This window comes from Puma concolor, chromosome D1 (genome assembly GCF_028749965.1).
Source record: "Puma concolor isolate L17-30 chromosome D1, mPumCon1.1.hap2, whole genome shotgun sequence".
In the NCBI taxonomy this organism is placed as follows: Eukaryota; Metazoa; Chordata; class Mammalia; order Carnivora; family Felidae; genus Puma; species Puma concolor.
The window spans coordinates 18,188,197-18,204,554 of NC_141676.1; the positions used below are offsets into that span (position 1 = coordinate 18,188,197).

Consider the following 16,358-nt stretch of genomic DNA (forward strand, 5'->3'; position numbering starts at 1 on the left):
CGGGGGTCAGGTGCAGAGTCATCCTGATTAAATGGAGAAACTCATACAGGGACAGACGAAGTGGAAGCATCCAGGACTTCCCCTGTGACCAATACAGCATTAATGGGATTATACTTTTATCAGGTGCTGCGTGAAATCATTTCAATAAACATTGATTAAATGCCTACTATGTGATATTAGAAAGTCTCCACTTTTTCTTGTGGGCTTTACAACCTAGAGGGGGAAGACGAGACATAGAAAAATCACACACAGACACACACGGCCACCCCCACCCCCAGACACAGTGGCAAACAGAGATAAGGGTCTTGAAAGAAAATAATTACGGGAGGGACAATGGGCAGTGCCTCGAGGGTGGCTATTTAGAGACAGAAGACCTCTCTGAGCAGGTGGCACTTTAGCTGATTCTAAAAGAGGAGAAGAGCTCAGCCATACAACCATCCTGGGGGAAACCATCCCAGGCAGAGGGCCCCGGGGTAATGGGAGGTCCTGAGGCAGAAAAAAGCTTGGTGAGCCTGAGGAACAGAGAAGGGAGGTGTGCCTGGAGCCCCGGGGCAGACGAGGTCACAGGCTGAGGCCAGGAGGTAGGCAGGGGCTAGATTGTGCAGGGCGATGGTCATGCTCAGGCCCTTGGATTGAACTTCAAGGGCAATGGGAAACACCGGAGAGTTTTAAGCAGAGAAGACGCCACGACTAGACTTGTGTGTTTTCAAAAGGTCATTGTAGACGTTGTCACATAGCATCCCCTCGGGTCTTTGGGCCACTAGTCAGTGTCCTGCGTCATCTCTCTGATGTGAATGGAACTTGTCCTTTGATTCTTGGAGAGGAAAGCTAGGGAGCAACTGGAGAGAAGGGGGAAGGAAGGGAGTGGGCTAGACTTCATTGTCTTACCACATCCTCCAAGCCCGGCTCTGGGGAGACCGATCTCACGGCCAAGTGCAGGTGGAGGATCTTTCCATTCCTTGCTCTCCAGTGATGAAATCATTAATAGGCTCCAGATAAGACCGCCAATGAAAGTCAAATCCAGATGGCCAGCAACGGAGTGTGGGCTGATGCTGGTTCCCCTGGGCTGGATAGTCATGGACAGCTGTGGCCCTTTGCTCCTTCCTCTCCTATCCCCCATCTTCTGGGAAAAGAAGAGAACCAGAACATTCCATGGGCACTGTGGGGTGGCTTTCACAACAGGAAGCCTCTGAGTGACCAACTGAGGGGACCTGAGTGACCTGAGGGTCACAGCCTGGGAGGAAGATGGCAGAGATTAAGGAAAGGGGAGAAGGACAGCCCCTGAAAGGAAGCCAATTAGCGGGGAGCCGAAGCTGAGAGTAGGAGAGCTTAGATCCTCTTTAGAAGAAATACAAACACTTTATCTATGTCTTTACTGAATTTATGCCCATCTTTTCTCTAGAACAATTTGGGCAAAGCATCGCTTACACCCGTCCCCATGCCAGTGCCGTTAGTGAACCAGTGGGGGAAGACCCTCCCCAGGGACCAGGTGTGCAGGTGGAGAACTGTGCAAGGCAGTTGGAGAGAGCATCAGAACAACAGTCTGTCCGCAACCGCTCTGGGTGTGCTTCCTCCGAGAGTCTCTGTGGGATAGATAAATGCATGCGGGGGCAGGTAGGTTTATTTTAAATGGTTTCGGTTTTACACCTCCTTTTGGCCAGATAGGTGGGTGAGGCATGTAGGTTACCTGCTGGAAATGGACTTGACTGGGGGAAAAGCGAGAGAGGCAGGAAGGGGCTTAGAGGTCTCTTCTAGTACCTTCCAACCTGGCAGCGGCAGGCAGGCTCCTATCCTGACCCCGGAGCCTTTGAAATAGGACCCATTCTGGATTGCCCAGGGCCCAGGCCTGGGATGGAGGCAAGGAGGCAGAGATTCGACCTTGGTGAGTAAATTTAAATGCTTTTATTAACAATCTTCTTACATTACAAGGATAATATGACAAAAGGAAAGTTTCTGCGTACATATTATGATAAACCAACATAGCTCTATTTGTATCCAGTGTTCTAGGTCCCGTCACACAGGTACTATAAAGCGTAGTCTGCAAAATAATAACGTCAAGAGGTTTTTTTTTTTTTTTAAGAAAGAAAGTATTAACATATTAATATGTGTGTGATAATAGACTAAGTATCCCCCCCCACCTTAGTTTTCCTTTGTGATTGAAATGAATCGGTTCAGCAGCGTGGGGGTGGAGAGAAGGAGAGAGACAGGGCTGAAAAAGAGCAAATCAGACCTGCTGGCTCTTCCCGAGAGACCAAAGTGAAGACGCAGGGGCGCCTGAGGGCAGCCTGGCCCTTGTCTCCTTGCAAGCAGTATTTTACTGTAACCGGCTGTCCTCGCCTGGACGGAGGGCACGGTGCCCATGAGGCCCATGGTATGCTCTCTCTCTGAGGTACAGTGCATCGTGGATTGCTACCCGGGGATGCCCACCCCTGGCCACGGGTCTGACCCACCACCGCGGCAGGAAGGCTCGGGCCGCCCTGGTCTTTCTGGAGGCACTGGAAGGGATTCCGAGACCCAGTGGGCAGCCAGCTGTGGCTCAAGGAGACCCAGGCAGACGTGGAGGGGCGAAGAGGTGGGCATTGGCGAAACAGACCTGCCCCAGACCATAGGTGTAGAGGTTGGGTCTGCTGGAGACTGAGGTACGTTGGTAGATGGCAGGGAAGAGGAGGACGTGGGGTCAGAGGAGGCTCGGGGACAGAGGTAAGTGCCTTTGGAGAGCCGAAAGGCCTAGGCTGGTCTGGAGGAGAGGGGGCAGCCGCTGGCTGTCTCCTATCACCTGCAGCCCTGTCGGCCCCTCCTCTCCTACCTCCAGGGAAACGAAACGGTGGAGAGAAACCCGGAAGCTAACGGGCTCCTGGTTTGGTCGGGGCCACGCAAGCCCTCGGTGGCACTGCCGGCTGCACCAGCGGCCTCCCCAGACGCCCCAGACACACCTTCCCAGCCTGGGGCAGGAGCAGGGATAAAAGCCAGGGAAGGCGTCCTCCCTGGTGGAAGCGGATAAGCTCGGGGCATCCGGCTCAGCCGCTGCCTCGAGTCACAGAATCGGAACAGTGTACGTGAACTAAACCTGCCTGTTAGGGTGGCGGTGGGCGGAGGGGTCACGGGCCTCCACGCGGGGGAGGGGAGAGCGTTGTCCTGAGTACAGCCAGCAACAGCAGCTGTGCAAACCGGGCTGAGCCGAAGCCCTGCTTGTGAACTTGAGTTTTCACTGAAGCCCTGGGTGCGGGGGGGGGGAGGGGGGGTGTCTGCCGCTCCCGCCCTTCTCCGGCGCCCCCTGCCCTGGCCGGAAAGCCTCCACGTAGCGGGCAGCACTGGCTGGTGATGTTCGCGCCGCCTGCTTCACCCCTGCAGCGCCCTGGCAGACAGCGGTGGAGGGGGTGAAGGAGGCGGGGGGGGGTGGGGGGGGGGCGGGGGGGCAGCCGCACTTCAGAGGCTTGGCCTCTAGGGGTCAGCAGAAGCACCTAAGGGGGGAAGGAGGGCATCCTCCCCGGGCCCCTCTGGGTCCAATGTGCACCTTTCCGGTTGCCGCCAGCGCTGCTCATTCTTGTAGGGGGAGGGCATTAGGGGAAACTGTGCAGTGGTCCCTCCACCAGGGCCCAGAGACCACGTCCCAGGGCCAAGCAGCAGTGACCACCTAAGCGTCGGACTGCAGGGGGTGAGGGGGGACGAGGGGGGCACTTCGGCTGGAGCTCAGAGGGCGAGTATCTCCTTCCACCTCAGCCCAAGCCTGCGGTAAAGGAGAGAAAGTGCGCGGAGAGGGCAGAGGCCCGGGGACTCTCCTGTCCTGCACTGTGGGCAGGAGACCCCACTCCCGGCAGACAGTGCCCTCCTGGCTTCCACATCTCCCCCTGCAGAGGCCCTGCCTCCTCCCTCTTTGCACAACATAGCGACAGGCTTTCCCGTTGCTCTCCCAGCTCTCTATAGACTCTATTTTTATATCTATTTAAAACATAGAAATGTATAAATATATAGGATATTATTTATAGATATATAGACGTGATTTAATCTCTTACTCTGTGTGTATACGTACGGCATATGTCCATATATACAATATATATGCTGTAGCATTTGTATGATACACTGCACATACCCCCTGCTTCCATGCGCTCTCCTGGGGAGACTGGATTGCATAGGTATTTCCAGGGCAACACCACTTGAAGGGATGGGGGGGGGTGTGGGGACAGGGCGGAGGGGGGAAAGCCAGATATGGAAGAGGAGGGCTGTACCATATTCCTCCCAAAAGGGCACTTTTTTTTCTCCCTCTGGCTAACACACAAGGATCACCTCAAAGGCTTCTTAAAATATCACAGCTCCATCCACTCAGCGAAAGGACCCTGTGAGCAGAGACCAGGAGAGAGGTCTCCCTCCAAGCAGAAGGGCCCCACGTGTCTCTGGAGGAAATCTTCCTTCCTCAAGATATGAGGAGGAAACAAGGCCAGAACCCACGACCCAGCACAGAACCCATGACCACTCCCAGGAGGCTGGTGTCTGCAATGGGACCGTCCCAGGGTCCCCTGCTGTCCAAACACGCCTTTCTCACCTAAGGAGGCCTGGCCTCCCTGCTTTGGCTGTCCCAGGCTGACCTGGCTAGGGTGGCCACTCGAAGGGGTGAGGGGGGCGTGAGGTCCAGTGTCCCCGGAACCCTCTGCACAAACTGGGCATAGGACCTAGAAAAACACAAATTCTAGTCGGAAATCAACCCAGACCATATGCCATCACCAGATCCAGATCCAGAATTCCTATCCCTAGAGGGGATGGGAGGGAAAACACACGGGGAGGAATCTAGAAAAGAAGTTCTACTTCAACCCCAGGCCGCCTCCTGGACGCCACGGGGCTCCGGAGAACAGCAGCCCCACAGCCCAGGTGGGCCAATCCCATAAGCCATTTCTGTCTCGCCGCGACCACGTTCGGCATTCTACGCGTCCTTCCCTGTTTCCTCCTTCTCGGTATCACGTCCAAACAAATGGCAGCTATTTAAACGTTACCTTAAGTAATTACAAGGTCCTTCCTCCAAATGAGAGGGTTGACATAAGCAAGTCAAGGACAGGGGGCTGAGCAAGACAACTCAACATGGAAACAGGTAGCGGGGCTGGGGCGAGACCCCCACCTGCCCTGGGTTCAGGGCCCAGCACCGCGGCCGCCCAAGCAGATGCCCGGCAGCCCAAGCCCGCTCTCATTCTCCAGTGAGGATGAGGAGACAAGAATGTCGTAGGCGGTCGTGGACAAAGTAAAAATAAAAATAAAAACCTGGTGTTTTGGATGCCTGGACTCTCCTGCCCGACCGGGTGGGCAAAACGTGGGGATTCTGATGTGGCGAGAGCTGTAGACGGGGCTGGGCTACCCTCAGCTTCCACAGATACCGGATGGCAGGGGGTGTCTTTGTCCTCCAACAGAGGAAGCGAACCATGTTAATCACAAGGGCTTGTGGCGCCCAGGCTGTGCAGTGTATCTCCTGGGCACACACGGCCATGAACCTGAACTCACTTCCCACCCTCCTCTATGAGCCAAAGAAAATCACTCATCGGTCAGCCCAATTAGGACACGTCTCAACCCCGGAGACAAACATGTCATTCTAAGCCAGTGGCTGAGCTCAAGGGCTCTGTCTCATCTGAAGTGACCATATTTGGGATACAAGGACTGCCCGGCCACAGCTTTTTACACCCATCAAAGGGAGATCAGGCTAGCTAAGCCTGTGGTTCCCTGGGCGAGACCCTGTGGGGGCCCGTTCTCCCGAAAGTCTTTCACGAGGAGGCGGGAGAGTGGCAACTCCCGTGTTAGAAATCACGCGCGACATTCACAGGCTGGGAGCACTGAGCCTCCTGGGAGCATCCGGATTGAAAAAAAGACCCTGTGTAAATTGCAGTGGGCGTGTCACCCAAATTGTGCCCTGGTTACTTCCGGTCCCAAGGTAAAGCGGCCTTCAGAGTGCCTCACACCACCCAGGCCTGGCTGGATTCAACAGAAGCCATGAGCACCCGGAGTTTTAGAGCGCCTTGCCAAACTTCGAGCACCCCCTGCCCCCGAGAGAGCTCAACCTGCCCCGGGCGTGGAGGCTGGCCCGGCAGGAGACCACCCGCAGTCCCCGTGCTGCTAGCTCGCGCTCATGCTCCTAGCCCAGAGGCATGTCACCAGCTCACGGCAGATGCTGGCGTAGGCCCGAAGGATCTTTTTCCCCGTCGGAGCTAATTCGGGCCATGGCCTCTTGAAACAGTCACGGCCCTGACCAGTCCTCAGGCAGACATCAGTGATTCTCTCTTCCCGGTTTTCAAATGAGTGGTCCAGGGGATGGCTCCCAGGGTAGCGGGAGGAGAGGAGCAGAAGGGGAAAGGAGAAGGTCTAAGGCAACTGGTGGCTCGAAGAAAGGATCCCAACCTACTTTTGCCGGCCCCCACCAAGGTTCCCCTTGCCAGCCTTCTCTGCCCCCAACCCACCTCACTTGGTCCGTGTGATGTTCCAAGAAAGCTCCCACAGGCATGATAGTTTTTGTGTGTGGCGGACAGAATGTCCGGGAGGGTAGGGTGGAACCTTGTGCTTTGCAAGGGCATCCCGCTTGACCACAAATACTGACCCGGATGGGAGGAGCGGCGGAGGGCGGGCGGGGGGCGGGGCGGGGCGGGGGGGGGGGGGTAGGGAACACATCAGCTTGAAGTACGGACATGGTTTGAGGCTGGGAATTCCGAAGCCTCAGAAAGAGCTTTGGGTGTTTCCTTGCTAGTTTCTGCTCTCTCCTTGTTCAGAGGAGGGTGGGGGAGTACAAGGGACTGGGAAGGGGGCCAGGAGGGGGGGTGGGTGGTGAATGTCACCAGGCAGGGGTGCATTGATTTGTTGAACAAGGCAGCATATGAGGCCTGGCAGTGGGACAGTTGGAGAAAACCGGGTGGTTTTTTTTTTTGTTTCTTGTTTTTTTTTTTTTTTTTTAACATGCTACATCACTGTTGAAAACAAACGAAAAAGTTTCAAAAATAATATATAATATATATATATATATATAATATATTTATATAATGAAAAGCTATCAACTAGCAGCAATGATTCTAAAGTTATCTTAGCACCAAGACCATAGGGGTGGGGGGAGGGGACGTGTGGGGAGTGAAGGTACGGGCAGGACAAGGAAAGGGGAATGACATGTTCAGTGTTGATGACATTTCCACTACGGTTCTCAACAGTGGCACGAGGCCTCGGAGATCAAGCTAAACCAAGAAGGAAGGAAGCCACCACAGTTCTACGTCTGAGCCGAGCAGGTTGGAGACACGGGGGCCTGGCCTGTGGCCCGATCACGCCGTCCTCTGCCCACCCTCTGCCGAGTGAGAGGACCTGACCACGGACAACGCAGATCTTCCTTCCTCCCCCAAACACAACCTGCACCCACAATGTAGGATCTCTGCATATCAGATATGCATAAATCAGATGTGGAAACATGAACAGAAGTTTGTAACAGCTCACGCACATTTTGTTTAAAAAAACTCCCTTGCGAGGTATACTGGTAGTTAAATGAACAAAAGAGCATCGATCAGACTCCTCTAGCTTAAAACCATTACTTGCCCCAGGGAATAGGCAAGTGGCTATTTCTAAAGCTTATACTGTGGTTGTGTGTGTGTGTGTGTGTGTACGTGCGTGTGTGTGCGTCTGTGTGCGTGTGTGTGTGTGTGTGTGTGTGTGTGTATGTAGGCTGCTGCCTTGAGAGTCCTGTCTGACCTCTTGTTTATTCCTTTTCTTTAGGACATCTCTACCCTGTTCAAAAAAGGAGGCATTCACAGGCATGGATGCAAGGCCTGGCTCCCCACTGCCTCCTGCCAGGCTGAAGGGTTTATTATCAGCCTTGTCACCAAAGAAGGCCTCCATCTCTAGAGACCCTCCTTGGAGTCACGCACAACCCAGGGCACAACTTGCATTGACATCTCCTGCCACTGAACTATAGCAGGCATTTGATTATTAAATGCACAAAAAAAATACCCCCAACACATCATATGATTATAAAGACAGAGCATAAATAATTCATGTAAATTGAATCCACACTCTCCATCGGACTTGCTTTTAGCCAAAAATCGCTGCCCTATGAGGGTCTGGACTTCCCGGCTCTTCATTTCCCCCAAAGTCCTGGATCTGAATGGGATTATATTATTTTACCCCACACCACGGGAGAACAGGAATGCAAAAAAAAAATTCCCACCCCCCCCCTCCCGCCCCCCAACACACACCTTGTCCCTTCCCCACGATTTCAAGCTCGGTTGTAAGGCAGTTTTGCCTTCAGTACAACAGGTAATATCTTCAGGATCCAGGGGGCTGGATGGAAGGAGGGAATCCAGAACCCAGAGACGGGAGAGGCGACAGAGGTGGGGAGTGGTGGGTGTCACAGTTTGACCGACACGTTTGTTTCTAAGACAGTGAAGGAACGCTCAACAGGAAACAAGTACAAACCTCTCAGGCTGAAATCAGGCGGGACAAGGGAGAAAGTCACACACACACACACCCCAATCCGGATACACCACCTGCCCCCCTCCAAAATCAGAGACGGGTCTCAGCTACACCAGCATGGCAGCGAAGAGGCCAAGAACCCCCGTCGTAAACCAAACGGGAAAAGAAAAGGCAAGACAGAAACCCAAACCCCAATCCCTCAACCCCCCCAAACGAAAACATAAAACGAAACAAACCACCTAAAGGTGATGACAGAGACCCGTCGTTTTAGCTTAGGCTGTTGGTTGGCTGTTAGGCGGGAACGCGTGTGGCCCCAGCACATGCTTCCGTGAGTGAAAACGGCTGCGGGATCTTGTAGACAAGAGTCGGTTTCCAACATCGTTCCTTTGTGAAAGCTCCCAGTGGCTTCTGGTGGATGCGTCACCTCGGTTCTTAAAAATTTTCAGTGTGGGTTTTTATATATATATATATATATATATATATATATATATATATGTATGTATATATATATATATAATATAATATATATTTATATAATATATCAAAGCTTATGAGTATAGATTAAAAAAATATTCAACAGCTTAGTGAACTCTGTGACACCGGCCCCCTAGATGTCCGGGTAAAACTCTGACCCGTGGTCCACGGTCTGCAGCACCGGCTTCTGTTCCAGCGCGGACATCCTGCTGAGGACCTCGGCCGACAGCGCGTAACTGTTGCCAGACTTCTCCTCAAACCAGCTGTCCAGGGCTCGCTTGGCATCGAAGCTGGCGATGGGCGGGCCGTTCACGGCGATCGTCAACAGGTCGCTGAGCTGCTCCAGGGTCAGGCGGGAGCGGTGGTTTTTGCGAACTCGCTGCAGGGCGTTGCGGCCTTTCTCGCAGCAGGCGGTGGAAGTGGGGAGGACCTTGAGGACCTGGATGACCTTGTTCAGGAGCGGGAACCTCTGTTTGTACTTGCAGATGTGGCCGATCAGGTCTTTGAAGCCGTTTTTGGTGTAGTAGTCGGCCTTGAGCTCCCGCCACTCCATCAACAGGCTGCCCCGGGGGTCCAGCCCCTCCCTGCAGACGTCCCGGGAAAAGGTGGGGATGGCCTCCAGGTGCTCGAATATCTGCACCATGTCCTCCTTGCCGTAGCTCACGAGCTCCTCGCTGTTCCTGGGCCAGGCGGCCAGGTCGAACACCTGGCAGGCTTTCACGAAGATCCGGCTGCGGGAATCAAACCTCTGGGCCAGGATCACCTGGGTCTTCTGACAGATCTTCTCCCGGACGGACTGGAACTTGGCTTCGGCCACCCTGAGGTTCTTCATCGCGATCCCGTTGAAGCTCTCCCGGAAGTTCTCCTCGAACTCCTGCAGGTACTCCCCCGGGGAGTCGGCCAGCCGGCTGATCTCCTGGATGGCCTCCTCGATCTTGTCGTCCACCTGGGACACCAGCAGGTACTCGCCCTGGAAGACGTAGGCCAGGCGTGAGAGCACGGCGATCACGTCCAGGAGGAAGTAGATGAGCTTGACCGACTGGTAGTCCATGAGGAACTGCAGCAGGGCCAGCGCGATGGCGGACGCGTCCGCCCGCTGGGTCTGGCTGCTGACGTCCTTGAGGTGGGCCACCACCTCCAGGTAGTCTTTGATGAGGGCGTTGAGGACGTTCTGCTCCCCGATGATCCACCTCACGGCGCGGATGTCCCCCAGGAACTCCGTCTCCTCGCACAGGGTGGCCGCCGTGGACCGCAGCTCGCACATGAGGCGCGGCGAGTAGCGGTAGAAGCTGAGCAGCTGCTTCAGGTTGTTCTCGAGCTCCTCCAGGCAGGGGAGCTCCTTCCCGCTGATGGCGTCCAGGATCTCCAGGTGGGGCCGGTGCACCATGAAGGGCAGGCACAGCAGCCAGGGCAGCGTCTTGCGGATAGTCATGAACATGCTGGCGCGCAGGCTGGCCGTGACGTTGGCCCCGTCTATGCCCAGGCCGACGGTGGGCTTCTCGTCCTGCAGCCGGATGCCCAGGGCAGAAAAGGCCCGGTCGAGGGCCTGCAGGTAGCTCTCCGTGCCGGAGAAGCCCAGCTCCTGCAGGGACAGGAACTCCGTGGCCGGGGGCCCGTCGCTGCTGGTGTACTGGACGTAGACGGCCACCGTGTCGGCCAGCAGGTCGTCGCTCTGCCCGTCCAGGATGATGCTGAGGCAGGGCGACTGGCGGATGCGCTCCACCAGATCCTCGCGCAGCGCGCGGGCGATGTGGTGAATGAGGATCTGGCAGTCGCCCTCGTTCATGTACTGGTCCACCACCTTGAGCTCGCACTTCCGCAGGAGCTCGGCCAGGGGCCGGAAGTCCAGGTAGGGCCTGCCCTCGAGGGCCAGGTGGTAGGCGGTGTTGAAGAGCAGGGTCATGTTGCGGCACATCTCCTCCGTCTTCTCGGGGTGCATGCGCAGCTTGTACAGCTGCAGGCACTTCTTGTGCAGGTTGCTCTGGCTGTGCAGCTTGATGGTGTGGATCTTGAACTGCTTGGAGCCGATGATGAAGGCCGACGTGCGGGACGACTGCACCGTGTACTGGCGGCAGACGTGGCACCACATCTCGTTGAGGGTGGGGGAGTACCGCAGGAACCAGAACTTCTTCAACCACTCCTGCTTAAAGCGCCGGATCCGGCGCCCGGTGGCGGACGACATCTTGGAGGGCTCGTCGGCGGCGGTCATCATGTCGTTGGAGACGGATTCGTCGGCCGAGTCGACCTCCTGGTCGTCGTCCTCCAGGATGGCGGGGCCGGACACCATGCTCTCAGAGGCTGCAAGACAAACGGGAAGGAGACATTTGAAGGCCCGGGGGCGAACACAGCGACTTCTCCAAAGCGACCGGGCACGCTGCCCCAAACAAAGGCGCCGCGCTGCGTGACCCGCGAGCCACCTGCGACGACGGACCGAACCCCGGCCTACGATTTGTTTTACAGGCACTCTCGCTATCCGCGTGTGGCTTCTCCTCTCTGGCTGGGGGGGTGGGGTGGGGGGAGGGGGGTCGCCCCCCGGTGGCCGCCCCGCGCCGGGCCGCCGGCCCTCACCCTCCACCAGCGGGTGCTCACGGAACCTCATCTTTCCCATCGACTGAGCGGCACGACCACGAGAGCCGACCTGGCGGAGAGAACGAAGCACGTCGAGCGTCCCCGAGTCCCCCGGGGCGAGGACGCGGGGGCTCGCTTATCCCAGCGGCCAGCGTGGTCGGGGCCGGCGTGCGGCCCTCGCGGGAAGGCAGCTTGCCACGGCCCCGGGCTATTTCAGGATCAGAATGCAGCTTGGTCAAGACGCATGCTTCGAGTATCTGAAACGCCTCACTCTGCGCTACGGGATGAGGTTAAAATAGGAAACGCTACGTAAATGCTGGACTCAGCTGCAGCTGTGTTCCGAAAAAACCTTGCCGGTTGTCGACCGTGTCTAAAGATCCCAGCGGCCGACAGAAAAGCACCGAGGCGTGCAGCCACACGCCCCCGCATCCCAGTCCTTCTAGAACACTCCGGGCAGGGGAGATAGGACCGCGTGCGGCAGAAGCGCGATTCGGGAAGAGAAGAACGAGGCTGTGTTCCGGGACTGAGGTCAACAAGGCCGGGAGCTCTCCCCCACGGGATGCCCTGCTTGGGACTGGGGAGAGAGAGAGATTGGGTTTAGAAGTTGAGCGTGGGGCTGAGACACCGGTAGGCCCACTAGAGAGAGGCAGCGGGTCAAGAACACAGCACACACCCCTCCAGCAGTGGAACTTCCTTTATTGACGGGGAGGATACAAGGGCACGACGCGAGGCGTCCCGCTGGAGCTGAGAAGCAGCCTGTCGGGGGCAGGCACCTGCGGGCAAGGGCCGCGACCGGAGTCCGCCCCCCTCGTGACACGCCTCAGGTCCCCCCGGGGAAGGTGGCTCCAGCAGAGAGCGCCGGGCCACCCTCACCCTGCCCACCGGGCGCCCGTCCCTCCGGCCACGGTCTCATCCACGCCAACTTACCTGCGGGGTCCGAGAGCTCCGGGAGCTCCAGGGCCTGTGCGGGGAGCACGGGGGGTTCAGGAAGCTTCCCAGACTTAAGCATATCTAGTTCGGCCTGGAGCTCCCGGACTTTCTTCTTTAGACGAATACAGTTAGGGCAAAAGGAGGTGGTGGGGAGCTCGTGAGGGTCGGACGCAAGGGAGGCCTCGGCGGGGCTGTCGGCCTTGAAGGACGAAGGTTCTTCTTCTTCATCCTCCAACGGGCCTGGTTCCTTGGAAACCCCCTGGGGGATCTTCCAGTCCCCTTCCCCCTGGGTCCGGCCGACATTCTGCACGCCATGTGACACGGTCATGGCGCACCGACTGTAGGCCTCGTCCTGGTACTTGGGGACTTTCCTGATGACCAGCGAGGTGCTCAGTGCCAGCTGGTGCGCTTCCGCCTTCGCGGATTCCAGGGAGGCCTCCAGCACGTCCTTGAAAATGAGGTCAATCTTCTTCTTCTTGGCCTGGGGGTGCACATCCCCCTCGTCAAAGCCACGCTTGTAGGGACTTTTGCCCTGTCTCAACACGGGGAGCGGAAGGGGACCCCTCAGGTCTTCTGGGTTATCCAGAGCCTGTTCAGACTTCTCCTTCTGCAACCTCTTCTCTCCTAGGAAGGAAAACCAGGGCGTGAGGAAGGGGGGAAAAGCCCCGACGTGGAGAAACCAACAGAAAACAAGGCACGCCTCCTATCAGGAAAGTCACTTGACACATCCCTCTGGATCTGGCCTTGTGGGGCAGGTGTGACACGACAGGGAGAGAGAGGCGGGTCACTCAGCGGATCACGGGGTCTAGAGTGGGATCCCGAAACGTGGGCAGAACTCTCTAAAAAGACCACGCGTTGCGCGGGAGCCTTAAGTATACACGCGGCACATTTACAAGTGGAGAGAATGCTATAGGGGAGGGCAGCGGGAAGTTCGGTAGCCCTAGAAGATGACACCCCCACCGATCAAACCGGGCGGGTGGGCGCGCACCTCAGAGCTCAGTGCGTGTGGCTCCCCGCCCTCCAGGCTTCTCGTCCAGTCCTGGCAATTGGAAGACGGCTGCTTCGACTTGGTAAAAGGTACACACGAAACACGGAGTCCTCTCCTTCCGGCTCCCTGGCTGCCCCGAGACGGCCCCTCGGGGCAAAGACCGACCCACAGCCAACCATCCTTTCTAACTCTCCCAGTGATCAGAGGACGAGGTGCACGGGAGAGAGCGTGACCTGAACGTCCGTGGTTCTCCCACAACCGAGGCAAGGGGGAACGGGGGGAACGGGAAGACGGGGGGCCCCCCCGCAGTGGCTGACGGCTCCGGGCGGGCAGCCTCCAGCATGACAAAGAGGGGCGTGACCCCACTGACCCAAAGCATTCTTGAAATATAGCTGTGTCTCCTTACCTGATGATACAAAGAACGCTCCCTTTTCTAGCTCTTTCCATCACGTGACTGGCTTCAAAGACGTTGCTGAGCTCCCAACAAGAATTTTAGCCTGATCCTTTGAAACGGCCGCCACAGTCTCATAAATTGCTATAGAAGGGCGTATGCTCCCCGGGGGTGCAGACGCCACAGGGGACCCTCAGAAGGTCCTGACGGCGGCCTGTGGGGCCGGGGAATCTCAAAGGGCTTCCTAGATAGAGGCGGGGCCCTGGGAGCGGACTCCGAGCAGTGGCTTGACCTGAATGTATGTTGCGGATGGATTTCCAAAAGCCGTGTTTGCTAAAAACCTCTGAGTGGAGCGGAGGCCAAAGGATCTCTGGGAACAATCCAGAAGATCCATGCTATGCCCGAGCACTGGCTCCCCGCAGCCGGCAAGGGGTGCCGTGCCCCGGCCCGTGTGTGAATCCAGGCTTCCGACGGGTAACAGCACAAAAGGGGGTAACCTAATCAGGACACCCCTCTTCTGTCCTCGCACGAATGAATGCCTGAACGTTATGTTCAGGGCCCCTGAAAGTCAGGTGGCTCTCACAGCCTATATTTTTATAACGACCGAGGAGCAGAAAGGGTGGACGTGAACACTAACACGTTCGCGGTACAGATCAGCTATGACACTTGCCCATTTAGAATCTCCAAACGTCAAGGGCCATGCTTTCACTTCTCACAGACCAGTCAGGCAGCAAACAGCTTATGTCGGGAGCTCAAGGCTATACATCAGCAGGGAGTCCTCATGCGTCTCTGCTTAAAGACAAGGTCATTCAAATCTCCTAGGATGCGTGGGGGACTTCTTCGGACTCAAGGCGCTCAGAAAAATCTAAAGGCCGAGAAGGACCTTTCAGCATCGTGGAATTGATTTCAAAGCCTCCATTAAATATGGGGGGAAACACCACAGAGTGAATCAGTGGCTCAAAGTGGATCAAATGACACAAGGTTTTTTTTGAATACACCTATCCGAAGCATCCCGTTCTTAAAAGATCACCACGAAGGCATACTTTACGCTGTCTGCAGGAAGAAGTTTCTGGGCTTCAGGTAACGTCCCTACTTAAGAAGGACCAGTAATTCATGCTCTGGCCTTTCTCAGGGCTCCAGCCCCCAATTACAAAGAAACTTCCTTCCACGCAAGACCCTCGGTGACTGAGTGTCGGGATCCCCTTCCCGGAGCAGGGCTGGCCCACCGATCTAAGATGCCACTAAACTGTATTCAGAGCCTGCCAAAGCTGCAGGCTACAGAGACGTCTACACAGAAAGGCCACTGAGCTCATGACTGTTCCCGAGGGCTTCAGGATCAAGCCCACCCGCTGCTCTGGCCCGGCCCCACGGTGCCTTTCAGTCTCCTTCCTGTTTCCTACTGCTCAGCCTGGCCAGGAACAGCCACTTCTTCCTCCTGTATCTTCACAAATCTTCACGTATCCCATCTCAAGCCTCTCTGCTACGCCTCCTTTGAACCACTCCCGAAAGGTCACTCCCTCCTCCGAGCGTTCCCCTCGGATCTCGGGGCTCTCTGAGGATGACCGCAGCTTGATGTGCTTTGGAGAAGACACTGGGGTGGGGGTGGGGGTGGGGGTGGGGGTGGGGGTGGGGGTGGGGGAGGATATCACAAATCCAGAATTTCAGAAGATTATGGCCAAGGGATGGAACCTGTGTCCTCAGATAGGACTTCTCTTGGTTTTCTTTTCTTCTGGTGATAGGACGATTCTTTTGGAGACTTCTTGGCCGTCTTCATTCGTGTCTTCCCTTATCCACTCAACAAAGATGTATTGCGCATCAGGCACGGTTACACAAGGTCTCTTCGGAGGTCAAACGGAAACCATGGGAATCTCGTCATAGAAACCTGCCTTCCCGAGTGAGATCGGCACGTGGCCAACCCCCGGTTCCGAAGAAGACAAGAGGTGAGCATGTCGGCTGGGTCTCCCCACCGCCCCCCCAATCACAGATACCTTTTACCAAGTCAGGCAGCAGCTGTGCATTCAAGGTCCACAACCCGCTTTGTTCTGTTTTGTTTTTAAGAACAGCCTTGGGGCGCCTGGGTGGCTCAGCTGGTGGAGCGTCTGACTCTTGATTTCGGCTCGGTCATGTCTCGTGGTCATGAGATCAAGCCCCGTGCTGGGCTCAGCACGGAACCTGCTTGGGATTCTCTCCCTCTCTCTGCCCCTCTCTGCTACTGCTCGCTCTCTCTCTCTCTCACTCTCCCTCAAAATAAATAAACTTAAAAAAAATGAACATAGCTTAATTGCAATGGGCCACCCTGCCCCCTTTCCCTCTTCTCCACTCATACTCCATGTGAAGATTTATTTCCAATAAGTAGGTCGGTCAGGAGCGTGACATGGCGGGGCTTGGGTATAGTCCTGGTTCCTGAGACCAGATGGACTCTGGGTCTTTGAATGCTTTTCCTTAATGCAAGAAATATCCCCCTGAGAGGAGCTGGATTCACCAGTTTGCCTGGGCCAGGCTGAGGCTGGAATAGAGAGGCAAAGGGCTAGGGGTTGGGGAGTATTTTAAGCCACTTTCAAATGACGCATTTAAATGGAGCTGGATGGACAT

The 16,358-nt window shown here is 56.2% G+C and overlaps 1 protein-coding gene across 3 annotated transcripts in view; it reads right to left on the minus strand.

Annotated features, from left to right (window-relative positions):
- Positions 1 to 6,849: 6,849 nt before the first annotated feature.
- PRDM11 (PR/SET domain 11) overlaps positions 6,850 to 16,358 on the minus strand; it is an 85,073-nt gene continuing 75,564 nt past the window's right edge. For 2 of the 3 annotated variants that reach the window (XM_086677612.1, XM_086677611.1), the window contains exons 7-8: positions 12,385 to 13,011; positions 6,850 to 11,187 (exon numbers count right to left, since the gene is read on the minus strand). In XM_086677612.1, the coding sequence (XP_086533738.1) occupies positions 9,023 to 11,187; positions 12,385 to 13,011 (2,792 nt within the window). In that variant the 3' untranslated portion in view covers positions 6,850 to 9,022. The remainder of the gene's footprint in view (positions 11,188 to 12,384; positions 13,012 to 16,358) is intronic. The other variant, XM_086677613.1, reaches the window with a different exon arrangement.